The sequence below is a fragment of the Garra rufa genome, chromosome 24, assembly GCF_049309525.1.
Source record: "Garra rufa chromosome 24, GarRuf1.0, whole genome shotgun sequence".
In the NCBI taxonomy this organism is placed as follows: Eukaryota; Metazoa; Chordata; class Actinopteri; order Cypriniformes; family Cyprinidae; genus Garra; species Garra rufa.
In genome coordinates this window covers 25,650,189-25,671,992 of record NC_133384.1, presented here as the reverse complement: position 1 = coordinate 25,671,992, position 21,804 = coordinate 25,650,189, and the positions used below count along the sequence as shown (strand labels likewise).

Genomic DNA, 21,804 nt, shown 5'->3' with positions numbered 1-21,804 from the left:
TAACTGCTATATGAAATGCATCACGTATTTTATTGCCTAACGACCCCCACAACACTCATTCTGTTTTATATCAGCTCCTTAACTTACAACGCCAAAGAGATTAGTTTACATCTGAAAGAGGAGGAGGAGGATGGAAAGGCCTTCAAGGTGGAATGGATCATTATCGATCCTGAGGGATTCACAGGTGAGCTCTGACACAAAGATATGTCTCTTTTTCTACAGTTTCACCAAAATACATGATCTATCTCTGGCTCCTTTCCTTCAGAAAATGGCGAGTGGGAAATTGTTCACAAGCCTGCCAGGAAAAATATTTATAAAAACATCCCAATGGAAAGCAACAAGCACCAGGATATCACCTTTTACCTCATCATTAAACGTAAACCTTTGTTCTACGTTGTGAATATAATCATTCCCTGCGTGCTCATCTCCTTTCTGGCATCACTCGTCTACTACCTGCCTGCAGACAGTGAGTAATCCTGCTGTTTATGGGATATTAAAGCTTATAGATCCTATATTGTCACAGTATCATAGAAAGACCATGTCAGACAGTATCCATGTATGTTTGTTTGTTACATACAGTTGAAGTCAAAAGTTTACACACACCTTCCAGAATCTGCAAAATGTTAATTATTTTAAAATAAGAGGGGGCATACAAAATGCATGTTATTTTTTATTTAGTACTGACCTGAATAAGATATTTCACATACAAGATGTTTACATATAGCCCACAAGAGAAAATAATAGTTAAATTTATAAAAATGACCCCGTTCAAAAGTTTACATACACTTGATTCTTAATACTGGTTTAGTGTATTTGAACCCTTTCCAACATTGACTGTATGATTTTGAGATCCATCTTTTCACACTGAGGACAACTGAGGGACTCATCTGCATCTATTACAGAAGGTTCAAACTCTCACTGATGCTTGCTTCAGAAGGAAACTCGATGCATTAAGAGCAAGGGGTGTAAACTTTTGAACAGAATGAAGATGTAAATTTTTTTTGTGTTTTCCCTAAATATCATATTCTTTCATTTAGTACTGCCCTTCAGAAGCTACAGAGGATACTTACAAGTTTCCCAGAAGACAAAATAAATTAAATTTACCCTGATCTTAATGCATTGTTTTTCCTTCTGAAGCATCAGTGAGTGTTTGAACCTTTTGTAATAGTTGCATGAGAGTCCCTCAGTTGTCCTCAGTGTGAAAAGATGGATCTCAAAATCATGCAGTCAGGGTTCAAATACACAAAAATGCTAAAAAAAAAAAAAAAAAAAAAGAATTTGTGCGACATAAAGGATTTTTCTGAAGAACTTCGGGCAGTTTAACTGTTCAAGACAAGGGGGATTTATGAATGACTATCACAAAAAAAAAACAGCTGTGGATAATTCAGGTAACAACACAGTATTAAGAATCAACTTTTAAACAGGGTCATTTTTATAAATTAAACTATTATTTTCTCTTGTGGGCTATATTTAAATGTCTTCTATGATCCCTCTTATTTTGGTAAAATGAACATTTTGCAGATTCTGCAAGGTGTATGTACTGTAAACTTACTTTAAACTGAATTCAACTATACATTATAATCCATATATAAAATATATGTCACAAAACAGTATGTCATAAGATCTTTTTCCTGTTTCAGGTGGTGAGAAGATGACATTGTCTATCTCTGTGCTGCTGGCTCTGTCTGTGTTTCTGCTGCTGATTTCACAGCGTCTGCCAGAGACGTCTATGGCGGTTCCCTTAATTGTGAAGTACGAAAAATTTCAGATATGCTGAATGAGAATGTTTCAGTATCACTAATATAGTATACAATCTAGTGCAGTCAAAAAAGTGCATGTTAATGTTTCTACATTAATTTGAAGATTGAATGTGAAATTATTACAATATAAAAGCATATTTAAAAGCTTTAATGTTAGGTGGGATCAATCTCGATTTTAGGTGGGATTAATTGTGATTAATTTAAAAAAAAGTGTGAAATGTGTAATTAGTTATTTTTTTTAATAGATTGACAGCATTAATAAAGTCATAATGATAACACTAAAGTATTGATATATACGTATTGCATAAAAGTGTGTGTGTGTGTGTGTATATATATATATATAAGTTATTTTTTATTAGCACCAATTAAATAGTAGTAAAAATGAATGTTTTCTGACAGGTATCTGATGTTTATCATGGTACTGGTCACTGTCGTGGTGTTGAATTGCGTAATTGTGCTGAACCTGCATTTTCGGACCCCCAGCACCCATGTCATGACCGAATGGACCAAAGAGGTCAGGCCCTCAGTTATCTGTGCAATAATTGTGTTTTTTTTTTTCTGGTATGTTAACCTAACTGATCATCTCAAGCATGACTAACTTCATCGTGCCCAAAAATGTTGGTTCTTTATTGATAGTGTCTAATGGTAGCATATGCAAAAAGAGTAGATGTAATAAACATTAGAATTGCATCACTTGCTCACAAATGGATCCTCTACAGTAAATGCAGATGCAATGCAAAATTTCTCCAAATCTGTTCTGACAGAGAAACACATTCTGTTACATTTTGAATGGCTTGAGGGTGAGTACATTTTCAGCTCATTTTACTTTTTTTAACGACTGCTCATCTCCTCTGCTGCAGTTCTTTTTGGAGAAGCTGCCTCGTCTTCTGCACATGTCCCGTCCAGAAGATGACAAACCCAGCCTGGAGGGGGCGCTGCCGCGGCGTTCCAGCTCACTGGGGTACATCGCCCAGGCCGAGGAGTACTATAGCGTGAAATCACGCAGCGAACTGATGTTTGAGAAGCAGTCGGAGAGGCATGGCATGGCTGCTCGCCCCACTCCCAAAGCCAGTCAGTCCCACGTGATCAGCACGACATTTTAAACTCAAATTATGATCATATTTAAAGTGTTTTCACAGTTGAATGCCATTAAAAGAGTAAATTCTTTACAGCGTACACATCCAGTAATGACTCAGAGGTGTCTGAACAGCTGTACAACGAGATGAAGCCAGCTGTGGAAGGAGCCAATTACATCGTTAAGCACATGCACGACAAAAATGACTATAATGAGGTAAGAAGACAATTAAATCCAGTAAACACACTGCAGGAGATGATTTCCTCTTTTAACCTTGTAAAGCCTTAAGACTTTTAAACCTATGTCAAACTATTTGATACATGAAAAGGTGTCACAGTAAAAATATGTTTCATTGCATCTGGTATTTCTGAACAATTTGGAGTGATTTTAAATATACACATTGCCGTGCATGTTGCTGCCTTATGTTAAACAGTTTTAAATTACTTTTTCCCACCTCGGTCTACACTCCATGCACCGTAATGACAAAGCAAAAACAAAATTGAGACAACTTCATAAATGTATTACAAATCAAAAAAAGAAATAGGTACATTGCATAAGTATTCATACCCTTAACTCAGTACTTAGCTCAAGCACCTTTACAGCCTCAAGCCTTTGTACATCAACATTTGGCAATTATCTGCCATTCTTAGCCTTGCCTCTCAAGCTTTGCCAGCCTGGATGGTGTCTGGTAGACATTTTTAGGTTTCTTCAGAAATGTTTGATTGGGTTCAAGCCCAGGCTTTGGCTGGGCCACTCAAGGACATTCACAGAGTTTTCTATAAGCAACTTTGGCTGTGTGCTTAGGGTCATTGCCCTGTTGAAAGGTAAACCTTCTGCCCAGTCTGAGGTTCTAAGGTGCTGATTAATATTTACCTTTTGAATGTTGAGGTTATTAACTGTTGAATAAATGCTGACGCAGGACAAAATGCCCGATTTCCCAACACATTGAACTGAGCAATGCCAATGTACCATTTAAATAGGCTACTTTTAAACGCATATAGCTCAGTAATGTCAGCTTTATGTATTTTCTGAGAGGGGGTGGGATTTTTGTTGGGAAAGTCGGGGGAGAGACGCACACTTCTATTAGACTGGATAAACACATGCAGCATCTTAATTGTTAAGACAATGGTATTCCTAATAAATGTCTCGAATATTTTGATAATGTCCAATTCTTCTCTTTCTTTTTGGAATTATTAGACACATTTCACTATGTCTTTTCAAATGCCTATGTCTGTTTAATTTCCTTAATTATAAAATTTCTAGCACTATTTTAAACATTTATTCAAGCAATAATATACTAATTATCTCATGTATATGCTTGTTTAAAACCAGGGATTAAAAACGAATTCCAAGTAAAAACTGTATTTTTTCTTTACATTTCTAGAGAGCGAAACGAACGAAATTAAACATTACTTAATAAATTCAAGGCACTTATAATATAATTTTTTATATATATATAAAATAATATTATTTTGTCATATTCGTGATTCCTGAATTTATATATGAAAACTTCGTTTTGAAGTGCATTCGTTATGTTTGTATAAGAAAATTCGTTAACCTAGCCTATTAAGTTGATTTTATATTCTTGATCATTTTAAGAAGAAGTTAAAAGTTAAGAAAAAAGGAATTAGCTTGTAGTCTATATATATTTAGGGCTATAGGCTAATCTTTTTCTTAACTTTTATTACACTGTAGATCGAAATAAAATAATTCTTGATTATTTTTTTTTGCGGTCCAAGCTGCAGGCGGGTTAGTTGAAAACGTCGGTCGGGTTAGGGTTGTTTATACATTGACCCGCACATCACTGATTTACATTATATTGTGATCTTAAAATTATATTTAAAGGAAAATAAAATTTCACCCCACTTGGGGCCCTGGTAATTTAGTCCCCCTTTTCACCCAACTATGACGCCCCTGATCATCAGGTTCTTGGTCACCACTCTAGCCAAGGTCCTTCTCCATAAATTGCTCAGTTTGGCCAGGAGACCAACTCTAGAAAAAGTCGTGGTTGTTTCAAACTTCTTCCGTTAAGGATAACGGAGACTACATGCTTCTGTGAACCTTCAATGCAGCAGATTTTTTTCTGAACTCTTCCTACAATGTGTGGCTTGATGCAATCCTGTCTCTAAGCTCTACAGGCAGTTTTTTTTTTTACCTCAGGTCTTGGTTTTTGCTCTGATGCATTTTCAGCTGTTAGACGTGTGTGTCTTTCCAAATCATACCCATTCAATTGAATTTGCCACAGGATAACTTCACTCGAAGTGTAGTAACATCTACAAGCAATATGATTGCTCCTGAGCTAAATTTCAACTGTCCCAGATAAGGGTATGAATACTTATGCAATGGAATCATTTTTTATTTTGAATAAATTTGCAAAGATGTTAAAAATCTGTATTTTGCTTTGTCATTATGGTGTATGGAGTGTAGATTGATGTGGGGGAAAAAGTAATTTAAAGCAGTTTAACATAAGGCAGCAACACAACAAAATATAAAAAATTAAGGGGTATGAATACTTTCGGAAGGCCCTGTATATATACACACATTTTTAAATATTATGATGAATTGAATTACTAAACGTGTTATTTACTTCAGGAAAAAGACAACTGGAGTGGAATTGCAAGGACAGTAGACCGACTCTGCTTCTATGTGGTCACTCCAGTTATGACGTTAGGAACCATCTGCATCTTCCTGATGGGCATCTACAACCATCCACCAGCGCTGCCCTTCCAAGGAGACACTTTCACCTATCTAGAGGAGAACAAGCGCTTTTCATGACCTCTGTACAACACACCAGTGTGCTAGATGAGTAAGGAATAATAGCTCCAGCACTCTCAGAAATATCATAAAGGATATTCTGACAGCAATACGAAGCATGAATATAAATTACTCTCCATTTAGGCTGTTTATGCAGGCTTGATTACTAATATTATGTATGTGGTTTAATAAGTGTGCAGAATGAACCTCTTCGGCTGTAAGAAGGGGAATAAAATAATAATCCTTGCCTTTTCCTCCGGGGCGTAATTGTTGTTTCAATGGGTAAATAATCAAAGTTTTTCCTCAGCCATTTTTTGCTGTTGTTATTGCAGAACAATCTCACAGGGACATGTTCAGAACAGAAACAACCTATTCCATCGAGAGGATCTTAGACAAGTAGAACCCACTGTTTTAAATTATAAATACAGTTATAAATGGAGCAGCTCACAAACCAGCTTGAAAGTGCCTGTCTGTTATGCAATTATATAAATAAATCATAAATACTGCACTGCAATGATTCACCACTAGGGTTTAGTATTGCACTCCAAATCTGTCCATCATCCTTCCTTTTCATAATTAACACTGTTGTGTTATTGAAGTGCTTGAGCTATTATACGGCACCACAGGGACAGGAGAAGGAGAAAAGCGACTGGAGTGAAAAATATAGAGGCTTGATTATGCAAAGTGTAATAGACCATAGTTGATTCATTCAACCTTTTGGTCGAAATCACATCCTGTCATTAAAGTACACAAATCTTCCTTGGCGGTTGAAACATAGAGAAGCAGACATATAAAACAGGTTTGAAATGAAGAAAACATGATTTTGTGTTCTGACGAAGAGCCCAGGTGCGTTACTCTTGTGTTTTTGTTTTCTTTGTGCAAAAAAACTTATTTAGCTTCACAAAATTACAGTTGAACATAGTAATTACATTGCTGTCTATGCAGGGTCAGAGAGCTCTCGGATTTCATCAATAATCATCTTAATTTGTGTTCCGAAGATGAACAAAGGTCTTACAGGTCTGTAACATCATGAGGGTGAGTAATTAATGACAGAATGTTTATTTCTGGGTCTCTTTCATTTTCGTCTTCTGGGTGAAAAAAAGGATTTGATTGCTTAGAAAAGTAATAACGACTGTCATTGACTTGCATAAATAGTCCAACTTAGCACTCTCTTCCTATCAGCACACACACAATCTTGTAATTTATGTAAGCTACTGCTTGGAGGCCCCAGTAAACTTAGACTGTCATTATCTTTTTATTTAACAGAACATGCAGAAAAGACCAATCCTCAGATAGGAGGCCACACTGTCCTCTCTAGAGTGTCTTTGCCCCATTTAGACGAAATGAGGATTTTCCCGCCATTACAGTCCAAGGCCCTTCCCTCCAGCTCAAGTTGTGAAATGAATAATTAATAGTCCACATGCTGTGGGTTATTAAGTGAAAATAACTCAGCGCTCTGTCGTGTCTGGAAAATGATCTGGAAGTTGGTAGTAACTTTGATCGATTGACTCTTAAAAACCTTGTTACTGTGGTCCCCACAAATTGGCCTTGAGATTGGATCTGAAATCTAAACTGGAGATTAATCCAAAGCTGTTGACGGTGGGGGGCTGAAGAATGGATCTATATCCCCACCACAGGGACCCCAGCTCCTCTAGACATTTGTCCATTGGTCTTGATAGAATGGCTTAATGGCCTGCAATCGCTCTATTGGAGAGTGTTTGTTTAGCTTTGTGGAAACGGCCATCCATCAGCAGAGCGGTTATGCTATTATAGTGAGGGAAATAGAGAGAAAAGCTCAGAGCAGCGAGACCAATAGCTTCAACAAGGCTCATCAAACAGCATTGTGACTATTGAACCAAAATGATCTGTCTGGTTCCTCACTAAAGCTAAACAGGTCTGAGCTTGGTCAGTACACGAGTGGGAGACATTTTGTGATTAACTAGCTTGGTAGGTAGTTTCAGTCCGCCCAGGAGGGGGGTGCTCTTTTCCTGACATGTACTGTATGTTTCCAAAAATCTTAGTATTGCTATGCAGATTTCAGACTGTAAAAAGGAGCAACTTTTTTGATGAAGCATTAAACCGGCCACTTCAATGCAGAAGTAAGCCTTGGGCGAGACTTACGGTTCATTAGCCGCTAAAAGGAAATAACGAGAAGAATAACAATGTGCAGTAAATGTTAAAACTGTTTGCACTACCAACCATTGTGTTTATAATAAAGGTAATACATTAAAATTATATGGTAAGACACACCAATTTGCAACATCAAGCAGCAAAACAAGCTGATTTGTACAGGTAAAAATAGCTGGACGAGGACACAGAAGCCAGACCCATTAAAATAAGGTTTAACCATTCTTCTCTGACACTGCACTAATACTACGATTATTTTCCCTCCCAATATTTTAGCGTAGAGTTTGTCACATCATTTTAAAGGAGTAGTACACTTTCAGAACCAAAAATTACAGATAATGTACCCCCTTGTCATCCAAGATGTTCATGTCTTGCTTTCTTCAGTCGTAAAGAAATGGTGTTTTTGAGGAAAACATTTCACGATTCCTCTCCATATAGTGGACTTCTATGGGGCCCTGAGTTTGAACTTCCAAAATGCAGTTTAAATGCAGCTTTAAAGGGCTCTAAATGATCCCAGCCGAGGAAGAAGGGTCTAATCTAGCGAAACGATCGGTTATTTTCTAAAAACATTTACAACTTCTATACTTTTTAATCTCAAACGCTTGTCTTGCAGAGCTAGACAAGACTAGCATTTGAGGTTAAAAAGTATATAAATTGTACTTTTTTTTTTTTTTTAGAAAATAACCCATCGTTTTGCTAGATAAGACCCTTCTTTCCTCGGCGGTGATCGTTTAGAGCCATTTGAAGCTGCATTTAAACTGCATTTTGGAAGTTCAAACTCGGGGGCACCATAGAAGTCCATTAAATGGAGAGAAATCCTGAAATGTTTTACTCAAAAAACATAATTTCTTTACGACTGAAGAAAGAAAGACATAAACATCTTGGATAACAAGGGAGTGAGTACGTTATCTGTAAATTTTAATTATAAAAGTGAACAAAGTCTGAATCATTCAGACAGCTCGGTCACGCACTGAATCATTTAAAGAGATTCAGTTCGGCAAAACTTTTAGTCTAATGAGACTTAAAACAAACATAAGTAAAAACTAGGGATGCACCGATCCTTATCGGTCGATAACTTGCGCGTAACTTGCGCGTAACTTTGCATTTACCGCTGATTACAGAACCGGCTTTACTGACAAAACGCGCAAGCTTTATCGACCGATTGGTATCGGTGCATCCCTAGTAAAAACTGTTCTGATCCTTATGTCGAGAGAAACTACTGTTTAATCAGCATTACCCATAATTTCTGGAATCTAATTAGAATCTAAACGTGCGGTGCCCAGTCCATTCATTAATCGATAGATATTTCGATTCCATTAATGGTTTGAAAGGGTTAACAACTGGTTCAAAAACTGATTCGCGATTGAGTCCAAATCATTCAGGCAGTTCACTCACACACTGATTTGTTTGGAATTGGAGCGTTTGGGGCTTAATGCAACAGTAAAGCGGTACTTTAGAACGCAGAGAACAAACAGAGCGATTTAAAGTTTGTCACTACCAAAACACAATAGCTAATAATAATTTACTTTGAATGGATATATTGACCTATTAATATTTTTATATTGACCTATTAATATTTTGCTTACATCTAGATTGTAAATATACTTTTTTGCTATTTTATTAAACATTTTCAGTTGTAAATCCATAACAATGACATTTTTAACACTCTTTCAAGTGTAATTTATGAGATTTGTTGTATTTTGAATCCAAATTTTCTTTGGAAAAGGCAAAAGTTGTCCATACTGATTTCAACTTAGTTGATAATTCAGTATACTTTATTTTTGACATAACATTCCATGTTTCGGTAGTGACAGCACATTTTCAGTAGTGACAGTAGCCTACACTCTTAAAAATAAAGGTGCTTCACGGTGCCATAGAAGAACCGTTTTTGTCTAAATGGTTCCATAAAGAACCTTTAACATTTGAAGAACCTCTCTGTTTCACAAAAGGTTCTTTGAGGCAAAAGAAAGTTCTTCAGATTATAAAAGGCAAGAAAGAGATGGTTCTTTAAAGAACCTTTGACTGAATGGTTCTTTGTGGAACCAAAAATGGTTCTTCTATGGCATTGCTGAAGAACCTTTTAAAGCACCTTTATTTTTAAGAGTGTAATGCATTGCATAAATGTACTAACATTGTGTTTATTTCTCTCAAATATGAGGATTATGTGTTCCCTTTTGTCACTACCAAAACAATGATGTCATGTTTCAGTCGTGGCTGTTATGCTAGTGAAAATTCTATGGGATAACACCCAAAAAACAAAAGATTTTTTACAGATTTTACTACCAAACTTCTCCAAATGTTTCGGTAGTGACTGTTTTGGTAGTGACAATTTTAGATACTTTTGAACCTAATCAGCATGTGGTTAGCTAGCACAGTTCTGAACAGTGGTATACATATAAAAATGAAATTTTATGGAAAAAAAAGTGTGTTATGCAGATTTTTAAGACTTTTGAACACATTTACCTCAAAATGATGCTCTACTTACCATGTAGCAATGAGAGAGGGGGACACAGGATAATTTCCTGACCATAAATTTATGGGTTTTGTTAAAATCAGACTAAATATAATAGACTTAAACAAGCACAAGCAGTTTTGATAGTGACAGAAAAAATGCGGGATAAATTCTTTTTACATCAAGTTTTATAATTTACAGAGAAAATATAATATTAATATAATATAATTAATATAATTTTTTTAAATGATACTTTTAAAAACAACAAAGGAAAAAAAATACAACAATTATTTCAACATAATTTTCATAAATTGACATTTTAGGGCTTAGGGTTCAGGACAGTCACCTCCCAATTGAAAGTACTCAATAAACTATGATTTTATATATATTAAGCTTACTAATATTTTACATATTATTGTGGGTTTCAATAGATACTAGAAGGAAGTTAACATGAATAATGTTTTTTTTTTTTTTTGATATTTATCCCCGTAAGAATATATTTATTTGTTTGTTGCTTGCAAACTGTGGAGAAATGTTCTGTAGTAACTGGTAGCTTGACAGAGATACCGACCATTCCTTTAACACCATGCTTCCAAAAGGAAACTCCGGCTTAAAGGGAACAAGTATGCAACCTCTCAGCTTGTTCTCAGGACACACAGGTATCTTGGTGCCACACAAACACATTCCACCCAGCTGTGTTTATTATGGATAAGCAGCCCTGTGGCAGCTGTCAGACAGCACTGCTAACCCTCTTCATTTTCCAAAACAGCATACGCTCCCTTTTTTTGCCATTCGAGAAGAGTAGGAGCAGCATGGATGGGGGAATAAATTTAACGTCTCCACAACATCTAGGCCGGCAGGAAATAAAAAAACCCCTAGTTCCTCCCACTCAAAAGCAGCAATGCGTTCTGAAGCCGATCCCCCTTCCATCCATCTGGAGGTGTTTGTTTACCACCCTGTTTGCACAGCAAAAACAGCATAAGGAAGAAGAGCTGACAGAATGTTTCTATCTGACGTTCCTTCGCCCTCACGGGAAGCAGTGCTTTCCTAGTTTTTCATAGCACTTGTCCCAGAACAAAGGACAAGCTTTGGTGTTGCATCTAAAACGCAATCCAGATCTCACTCTAAACGTGATTATTACGAGATCCCAACTCAGTAGTGTATATCTGGCTATACTATTAAAGAAAACATACATAAAAACTGAGATGAATCTTTCTGCTAGAAAAGGACTGAGTGTTGCTCATGCCTCTGGATGGTCAGAAGGGGGCACACTCTCCCAAATGTGTGAGAATAAATCTGTAATGTCATACAATGTGACAAAGATCAGTGCAAAAGCAGTTGCGGCCACGCACGGCTCTCCTAAAAGAGCACACTTAGGGGACAAATATGAAAGCCCAAGACTGTGCTGCAAATGAGTCTGACAGCTCCAGTTTTCCTGCTCTGATTCTTTCCTCCCCATGTGATTAAGAGTGCATGTTTATGGGGCAGAGCCCACTGATCACTGAATCTCTATGGTGAGGTTCCACAGAATCTGTTGTATGATTCATGCTGACATACTGGGGCCTGATCTGGGCCCGACTCCAGCCTCCTGGCTCCATCTGCTCTGGTTCTGAAGTAAGGATGAGTTGGAACCAAATCAATAGGCAGCCAGGATGAAGGCCAGGGATGATGGTGAACTGGCGAAACTGTCCATGTTGGATGAGTTCACTAGAGCACTTCAATTTATTTCGAAAACACTCAACTTTTTTTTAAACAGAAATGTTTATGACAAAGTACTTTATTATATTTGAGTTTCAGTGAACCAGTAAAAGATGTCTAAGACAGAATTCCTAAGGCTAAGAAAGTTTTTCCTACTTCACACACGGCTGCCAAGAATAATAAACCATATTCAACAAAGTTTTTGTATCTAATTGTTATGCTAAAAACTTATATTGCTTTTAAGGCTCTTTCTGTGAATAATAGATGCTGTAGATGTTTACTTTAGAATTAGGAATATGATTTGCAGTATATTTTTGAGATATTTTTTAGTAATGTTAAATTAAAATGCCTTCAGCCAAATGGCTCTGTTTATGAGTCGCATATGCTGTAAATAGTCATTTTAGTTTTTAGTTTAAAAGGCTTAGTGTTTCTTTTGAACAGTTCTGGCCAAAACAATAGTTAGAATAGCCTAATGTTTTTGCGGTTTCATGAATGCTTGTTTTGTGTTCCACATTTGTTGTAAGTTTAGCAAGGTTCCATTTGAGACAATTTACCAATCTAGTTTAATCAGAGTTTTGTTAAATGAGCTGCACATTTTTTATATATTTACGGAAATTAAAATGTTTAAAGGGGTCATGACATGAGAAATCAAAATTGCCTTGATCTTTTGGCATAGAAGAAGTCTTTGTTCCATTAAAAGTTTCCTAAAGTTTCATAGCTTTAAATGTCCTCCTCATTATAAACAAAGCATTTATTCAATCAAGCTCCAAAAATGGCTTGTTTAGATCCGAGGTGCAAGATAACGTCACCCGGTCACAAACATTTGCATAAACACTGCCTCCAGAGCAAGACATTGACATCATAGGCCCCACCCACTTGCAGTTGCTTAATGGCGGAGCAATAAAAATTAAAGCAAATAAAAATTACAATCACTGCCGCTCACTTGTCTACACTGGATACAGTGTGTGTGTTCACTTGAGTCAGTCGCAATAGGACAAATGGAGATGGAGTAAAGAATGTTAGATTTCACATGTTTGGTTTAAACAGTTTGTTTGCGTCTTTCTACAGATATTAGAAGAATCCCAGTGTAAGGAACAAGTAAATATTTTATTTTTAATGGCATCTTGGATCATGTCTGAGGATTGATCAGAGGATTTTGTTTTGTAAACGAGCCACAGTTTCATGGAGAGTTTACAAAGAAACATTTGTTGAAATATGAAGCGGTACTAGATCTGACTGCAGCTGCATCACAAACTGTAAGTAAATTATTTCATAATGCTTTGCCTGGAAATGACTGTTTTATTTTGATCATGTTGTCAAAACACTCACATACAATAGCGAGGGGGGCGTTGATATGGCTTCCTGTGCAATGATGACGTTAGCCAATCATAACAGTGGCTGATTCCTGACAAGCCGTAAAGCACCCGCACCCTAAAACAGGTCGTTTTAGACAGAGGGTCAGTGTTAGTGTAAAACAACACCCTTTTCACCTTGTAAAAAACAGCTCTGTTCACAGCGAGCCATTTAGGCGCATGTCCCTTAAAATGCTAATGAGGGGTGTCAAGCGGTTATCTCTGGGACTGTAACATTTAGCATTTAACATTTAACTGTGGAACTTGCTAACTAGCACAATATTAGGAAAGGCGATTTGCAAAGATTCATAAAAAACACTTATACTCACTTTTTCTGTGGGTAAAGCTGGATCACGAATGCGTTGCACCAACATAGACGCATTTAGGTAGATCGTGGGCGCATTCCTTTCAAAAACGAAAGTAATCCTCTGCATCTTCAGAGGCTTAGATATCAGGAGTAAATAACAACTGCTATGTTCATTATTACATCCAAAAACAAAACACTTCAATGGCTTAAGAGACAATTTGGATACTCCTGCTCCATCTGAAAATGGCTTGATTTGAGAAAGGGGTAATGATTTATAGGGATTTAAAAAAGCACTGGATGGATTTTTATCATTATAGAGTGGATTTGTACACACACTGCCAACACACATTTATGTTCAAATAACAAGTAAAAGTGAATTAAACCTCAAGGAACATAAAAACTACAAAATCCATGACCAGTTTGAGAGTTATATGTAATAAATAATTGTTTTATATTTTATTTTTAAAAAAATATAGGGCCAGGGCCAACATTTCTGGTCAAAACAAGAGTTAATAAGAAAAATGCTGTTTCACGAAAGCTTGTTTTGAGTTCCACAGTTGTACGTTTTGCAAGGTCCCAGTTCAGACAACTTTCCAATCTAGTTCCACCAAAGTTTTGTTAAATGAGTTGGCCATTTTTCATGTATTCACGGAAATTAAAACGTCTAATAGCTTTTTAAGACTTTAGGGTATGTTCTTGACATTCAGAAATTGACTTTCAAAAATAAACCTACCCTGAGAAATATTCGCTGGAGTGAAATGTGTGGCAACTAGCACCGATTGACCTCCCATTTACGAATCTTTGAGTTATTCCTGTCACTCTTATGGTTGACGCTATCATAGTCCTCCATAATTTTGGTTTAGAACATAACATTAGCCACATATAGTCCCATAAGTGGCCAAGTCCCATGCAAATATAGCCCCTCTGTGAGCATCATTACATATTCCAGACAAATACTTTGCGTGCACGGCTTCTACGGAGTTTCTGAAGCAGGGCGAACTAGCGTGCCCTCATTAAAATGAATACGGCCGAAAGCCTTTTATCCTCGTGGGAAATAAACCGAGCGCGCAAGTCAAATTCACTTTGCCGCACCACCCACAGGAGGAGCGTGCGCCCAATTGAATCAACGCTCGCCGCTGCTTTTGGAAGCGACGTTCACTTGAGTCCCCGTGGGTACACCGCTCATTTCTCTCTGTCTTACTCTATATACTCACTCGTCCACCTCTGAAAGGCACAGACCCCTAAAGAGGAGAAGAAAACGAAGGGAGGGGAAGGGAGACACAGCAGAGACTGCAGTTGGTGCATGCCATGAAGACGCGACTGTTGGGGACCCGGCTGAGCATGGCACATTATGCCAGGATCTGAACTGAAACGGGGACCAGGTTTGGGCTCTTAGACATGGGTGTTAATCATAAGAAACCCTTGAGTCTGCAGGAGTAAAGGGTTAGGAATGCGCTTGATGTCGTTCGGTGTGACGCTTCTGGATGCGCAATTCTGGATGGGATGAAATCGCGTAACCGGGGGCCAAATCTAGGCGCTTAACGTGAGACCACCGATCTGAGCTCCCCAGAGCTGCGTTTAACCACATCTTCCGTGTTGAGGGGGCAACCACAGAAAGTTTCGCGATGGCTCTTGTCATGGAACCTGTTAGTAAATGGAGCCCCAGTCAAGTTGTGGACTGGATGAAAGGTACGTGATGCGTTTTGCTCGTTTTGCTCCCCAAACCCTTACAGCCCATAGTTTAATAATCTAACGGCGCAGGGTAGTCAAGACAGAACATGATGTCATATATTTGATCCAGTTGGGCATTCTTGTTGTCTTCCAAGTCGTGAAGCGTACAGGTGTCTGATATTAACGATGGCAATCAGGGTGTGAATTAGCTCACCATATGAGCTGGATTTAACGAGTTGAAGCAAGTCCAACCATGAGTCTTAAAAGTATGTATTCCTTTACATGTAACTATTTAAACCTCTGTTTCAATTAGCGCTTTTAGACAGCGTTCAGTATCCACAAAAGTTATTTTACAAGTTAGCCGGAAAGCAGTAAATAGCCGCTAGCGAACAGAAGTCCCGTTTGCCTGAAGTGGTAACCATAGCAACTGTTCGCTGCTCCAGCGTTTTCCGTTATCGGTATGGGATGATACGACAAAACACGAATAATGTCATTATTTCTTTTTTGTTTTCGATTTTTGCTTAAAATGTTTTTGAGACTGTTGACGGTTAGCTAGGGACACTAACATTAACGTTAACTGAAATTACTGACTGAAATTTCTTTAAAAAGTCGACAGCATTGAAAGCCATAGATTAATACATGTGAATTGACGTAATTAAGCTTACAAATTATATTTAGCGACTTATCTACAATCATGATAATCTAACTTTATGTTATGGCACATTAAAGAGCTCAAACTGCGAATCAACATCACATAGCTGTGCACTACCAGTAATGGGAATGGGTCACAGAACATTAAAAACCACATTTATCATTAAGCACCGTTTAAATGAGATGATTTTATGGGATGAAGGAGCTTCCTCATGTATAGCTGAAGAAGAGAAGCAGAATCTTTGATGCGCGGAGGCGGAGGGGGCAATTACGCACCTTCTCTGCTCTCGTGGGCGTGGGCGGCGTGTCCAGATTCGTCATCACAATAACAAATCGAGCAGTGAGTTATCGAGGTTGTATGACAGGGATTCGAGCGCGTCCCGGTGGGAAAATGAATCACAGATCTGTGATATAAGGCTTGATATTATCAAAATTGGTCTCCATATCACGTCCTCGAGTTAATATAGGCTAATGACAAAGAAACTATATCATGAGGTTTTCCGCATTTCTTGCAAATATAGTGAAGGTTATGAAAGCAGTATATTGTGCCATTGTAATGGACTTTTGCATTGGTTCACTGGATGTAACTAGACTTTGGGGAGGAACATCTCCCTATATTGAGGTTATTCATGTTATAAATCTGATTCTCAGATGAATACATTGACCCTGGACCACAAAACCAGTCATGAGGGTGCAATAAAACAAAATTAAGTTCTTAGCAATGCATATTACTAATCCAAAAATAAGTTTTGATATTCTTAAAGTAGGAAATTTACTAAATATCTTCATGGAACAAGATCTTTAGTTGATATCCTAATGATTTTTGGCATAAAAGAAAAATCTAATTTTGACTCATACAATGTATTTTGGACTATTGCTCTGTGATATACGGCTTGATATTGACAAAAGTGTTTTTTTATATCACGTATTCAAGCTAATATAGGGTAATGACAAAGAAACTAGAAATATATGAGAATATTATGAGGTTTTCCGCATTTCTTGGAAATGGTGAAGGTTATGAAAGCAGTATATTGTGGTATCTTTATAGATTTTTGCATAGTTTCATGGATGTTAACTACTAGACTTTGGGAAGTAACATCTCCCTATATTCGGATTATTCAATTTATAAATCTGATTCTTAGATGAATACATTGACCCTGGACCACAAAACCAGTCATAAGGGTCAAAACCAGTCTGAGGGTGCCAAAAAATCTAAATACTGAGAAAATCGCCTTTAAAGTTGTCCAAATTAAGTTCTTAGCAATTCATATTACTAATCAAAAATAAAGTTTTGATATATTTACGGTAGGAAATTTACAAAATATCTTCATGGAACATGATCTTTACTTATTATCCTAATGATTTTGTGGCATGAAAGAAAAATCGATTATTTTGACCCATTCAATGTATTTTTGACTATTGCTCTGAAGATATAAGGCTTCATATCAACAAAACTGTTCTTCATATCACTTCTTCGAGCTAATTTAAGATAATGACAAAGAAACTAGAAATATATGAGAATATAATTTCTTGCAAATTATGAAGGTTATGAAAGCATTATATTGTGCCATTTTTATAGGAAGGGGCGCCGCTCGCAATTTTGGGCCCTATGACAAAATATGAGTTTGGGCCCCCCGTACCACACCAAAGCAAATCTCTGGGGGCCCCAAAAGGGCATGGGCCCTTAGAATCATCCTAACTTACCCCCCCTTAGTGGCGCCCCTGTTTATAGGTTTTTGAATTGGTTCACTGGATGTAACATAGACTTTGGGGAGTAACATCTCTCTATATTGAGATTATTCATATTATAAATCTGATTCTCAGATAAATACATTTGTGAACCAGGACCACAAAACAAGTCATAAGGATACATTTTTTGAAACTGAGATTTATACATCATCTGAAAGCTAAAAAAAATAAGCTTTCCATTGACTTATGGCCAACTATTTGTAAATCTGGAATCTGAGGGTGCAAAAAAAAAAAAAAATCTAAATATTGAGATATTCGCCTCTGAAGCTGTTCAGCTGAAATTAGCAATGCATATAACCAATCAAAAATCAAGTTGTGATATATTTATGGTAGGAAATGTTAATTATATCTTCATGGAACATGAGCTTTACCTGACATCCTAATGATTTTAGGCATAAAAGAAAAATTGATAATTGTGACCCATATACAATAAACTTTTGATAATATACCCATGCTACTTATGACTGGTTTTGTGGTCCAGGATCACATTTAGTCCATCCAGTCCTGAATATGTGCTCAACGCTTTAGCCCAGAACTAAAATCTCTTGTTAAATGATGGACTTTTGCATGTGCAAGTGTACTAGAATTATGGAGTGTTTGTGTCTTGTCATTTGTGCGTCAATGTGAGCATCTGTGAGGAACAGCTGAGAGACTATCCATCAGAGCAAAAGACTTTATCAGGGCAACTAAGGATATTTGCCCTCATTTTGGATTCACATGGTTGTGTGTACCACTTTTAGTAATTGTAATTACATTTATTCTCATGCTCTCTATCAATTTCTCTCATCGTTCATCCTTTCAGACTTATAAGCTGTAAGATCTACTGCTACCGACCTCCGTTTACTGTCCCAATTACAAACACATAACCTGCAAAAGATAGAGCTGCGGTATTTTACCTGCTTGTGAAGAGCAGATTAATTTAATAGCACAGCTAATGCAGCTTACAGCGAGACAGGATGTAGCTGAATCAGTCTGGTTCAGGCTGAATTGAAGTGGAGGCTTATTTGGTGTGTGTGCGTACGTGTGTTGGAGGCCTACATATGTACATGAGCTTTAGGTCAAACTGCATCTGTGACTTATAGCAAATCTATTTTGCAGTTTGTGACTCAGAGTCAGTGAGTGTTTTGATCGATGCCTGTACATGCCGTGCACACCCCCAGGCCTACACATTACACTCAGCACACCCCCTCTATGGCCCTCTCTAAATGCCATTATTAAAGTCTCGCTAATGCTGGAATGGTGTATTGGTGCTCTGAAGGCTGCCTGGAGTGGCACAAACTCATTTACTTGAGAATCAGCAAAGCATTTGGAAGAGATGTCGAAGGTTGGAGGGAATGTCTCAAACAGCTTTGTCTGTTCTCAACGATGCTTTAAAGTGATCATTTGGGCACAGAACCAATTTTGTCCATGTTGCAGACTATAAAGACAGCTATAACACTAACTATATGTGACCCTGGACCACAAAACCAGTCATAAATGGGTTTATGGGTTTGTTATAATATGACAATATTTGGCTGAGATACAGCTATTTTAAAGTCTGGAATCTGAGGGTGCAAAAAAATTAAAATATTGAGAAAATCAGCTTAAAAGTCCAAATTAAGTTCTCAGCATTCCATATCACTGATCGAAAAATAAGTTTTCTTATTCTATCTTCATGGAACACAATCTTTACTTAATGCCCTAATGATTTTTGGCATAAAAGAAAAATTGATCATTTTGAACTATACAATGTGTTTTTGACTATTGCTACAAATATATGCTGTTAAAGACTGGTTTTGTGGTCCAGGGTCACATTTTTTCAAGACATTTTTCAAAATATCTTCTTTTGTGCTCTACAGGCGACAATTAAATGCATATAGGTTTGGAACCACATAAAGATGTGCTATTACAGTGCCTTGCAAAAGTATTCATACCCCTTCATTTTTTTTTCACATTTTGTTTCGTTGCAGCCTTATGTTAAACTGCTTTAAATGAGTTTTTCCCCACATCAATTTACACTCCATACACCATAATAATGACAAAGCAAAAACCAGATTTGCAAATTTTACAAATGTATTAAAAATAAAACACTGAAATATGTACATTGCATAAGTATTCATACCCTTAACTCAGTACATAGTTGAAGCACCTTTACAGCCTCAAGTCTTTTTGGGTATGATGTGACAAGCTTTGCACATCTGCATTTGGCAATTATCTGCCATTCTTTGCCTCACTTTTTCACCTCTCAAGCTCTGTCAGCTTGGATGAGGGCTGGCCTAGTTGTAGTCCTAGTTGTTCCAATCATCTTCCATTATGGATAATGGAGGCTACATGCTTTTGTGAACCTTCAATGCAGCAGATTTTTTTCTGAACTCTTCCCTAGATGATTGCCTTAAAGCAAGTCTGTCACTGACTATCTTGACCTCAGGACTTTTGCTCTGATATGCATTTTCAGCTGTTAGACCTTTTCTGAGAGGTGTGTGCCTTTCTAAATCATACTCATTCAAATGAATTTGCCACAGTTTAACTCCACTCAAAGTGTAGTAACATCTAGAAGCAATATGAATGCTCCTGAGCTAAATTTTGAGTGTCCCAGAAAAGGGTATGAATACTTATGCAACGGGATCTTTTCAGTTTTTTATTTCTAATAAATTTGCTAAGTTGTTACAAACCTGTTTTGTGCTTTGTCATTATTGTGTATGAGATGTAGATTGATGTGGAAAACAAGTAATTTAAAGCAGTTTAACATAATGCTGCAACAAAACAAAATGTGAAAAAAATTAAGGGGTATGAATATTTTGCAAGGCACTGTATATGAGCTATCCCTTTAAATAGTATGGATTTTGGTTGAAGTGGCTTTAGAAAACTTGCTGAGAAGGTAGTGGCATTGTATTTGATTAGCCTGAGATGTGGAAGCTGTGTGGGGTCATTGAGATCAGACTGATTAATATGCATTTAATAAGAGGTGTGGAGCTGAAAGAACAGAGACGGAGAAGGATCGTGAAGATTAAGATGTAAGCGAGACGTGGTGCTAGAACTGATTATTTTTAAATAAAGGATTCCTAAGACTTGCATTTTTAATGCCCTTGAATGAATGTATTATGTTTAATTGTTGTGGTGTCTCAGAGCCATGCTGGGCCTTTTAATAAACAGTGGTTAGGAAAGATGAGGCTGAGGATACAGCAGGACATTTAATGGTACATCAGCCGGTACCCTGGAGACTTACAAGATTTAACAGAATGATTTGCTCCGTTCTGAAATAACATGCCCTCGGTGCCTTGGTTAAAAGGTTGCTATCAGCAGATGCTGCGAATCAACAAATGACAACGTGTTTGATTATGGTGTGATTATTTGCTGCACAGTTTGGTGAAGAAGATCTAAAATATTGTGTTTGTGATTTAAACGGCAATGTTGTAAACATATACAGTTGCAAAGTAAAATTATTCAACTCCCTTGACCTGCAAGACATTTTGCTGCAGAGAACCAATTTAGTGAAAAATGCATCAGTACACTATTGGCTCTAATTGTTCATGTTCAAAATTATTCAACCCCCCAAAGTCAAATTAGGTGCAGATGATTAATATGAGTAATATACATGGCTAACAACTTCATTTGGACAACTTTAAAGGCGATTGAGAATATTTGAGAATATTTAAAAAAAATTTGCACCCTCAGATTCTAGGTTTTTTTGTTTTGTTTTTTTATGAAAGGTTTTGATGCACTTCAAATGTTGACTGCTTTAGTTGTATCTCGGCCATATCCTAAAAACACCATACATCAATGAAAAGCTTATTTATTCAGCTTTCAGATGATTTCAAGTTCCAAAAATTGACCCTTATGACTGGTTTTGGGGTCCATGGTCACATTTATAAACCTACGGCATTTTGAAATTAAAACTATAACCATTGTTGTAAAAATAAAATAAAAGGCCAAATATTGAAGATAAAATATCTGAAATACAACTATTTGAAACTCTGGAATCTGAGGGTGCAAAAAAATCTAAATACTGACAAAATTGCCTTTAAAGTTGTCCAAATGAAGTTTTTAACAATGCATATTACTAATCAAAAAATAAGTTTTGATATATTTATGGCAGAAAATTTACAAAATATCTTCATGGAACATGATCTTTACTTAATATCCTACTGATTTTTGGCATAAAAGAAAAATCTATAATTTTAACCAATACAATATATTGTTGGCTATTGCTACAAATATACCTATGCTAC

At 36.9% G+C, this 21,804-nt stretch overlaps 2 protein-coding genes across 2 annotated transcripts in view; both read left to right on the top strand.

Moving 5' to 3' along the window:
- chrnd (cholinergic receptor, nicotinic, delta (muscle)) overlaps nucleotides 1-5,842 on the top strand; it is a 29,194-nt gene extending 23,352 nt beyond the window's left edge. The window contains exons 6-12 of the mRNA XM_073830962.1: nucleotides 75-184; nucleotides 266-466; nucleotides 1,641-1,752; nucleotides 2,160-2,274; nucleotides 2,621-2,831; nucleotides 2,933-3,051; nucleotides 5,428-5,842. Of these exons, the coding sequence (XP_073687063.1) occupies nucleotides 75-184; nucleotides 266-466; nucleotides 1,641-1,752; nucleotides 2,160-2,274; nucleotides 2,621-2,831; nucleotides 2,933-3,051; nucleotides 5,428-5,610 (1,051 nt within the window). The 3' untranslated portion in view covers nucleotides 5,611-5,842. The remainder of the gene's footprint in view (nucleotides 1-74; nucleotides 185-265; nucleotides 467-1,640; nucleotides 1,753-2,159; nucleotides 2,275-2,620; nucleotides 2,832-2,932; nucleotides 3,052-5,427) is intronic.
- Nucleotides 5,843-14,800: 8,958 nt separating this feature from the next.
- The window catches only part of cnksr2a (connector enhancer of kinase suppressor of Ras 2a), a 115,383-nt gene continuing 108,379 nt past the window's right edge, over nucleotides 14,801-21,804 (top strand). The window contains exon 1 of the mRNA XM_073830744.1: nucleotides 14,801-15,214. Coding sequence (XP_073686845.1) covers nucleotides 15,151-15,214 — 64 coding nt within the window. The 5' untranslated portion in view covers nucleotides 14,801-15,150. The remainder of the gene's footprint in view (nucleotides 15,215-21,804) is intronic.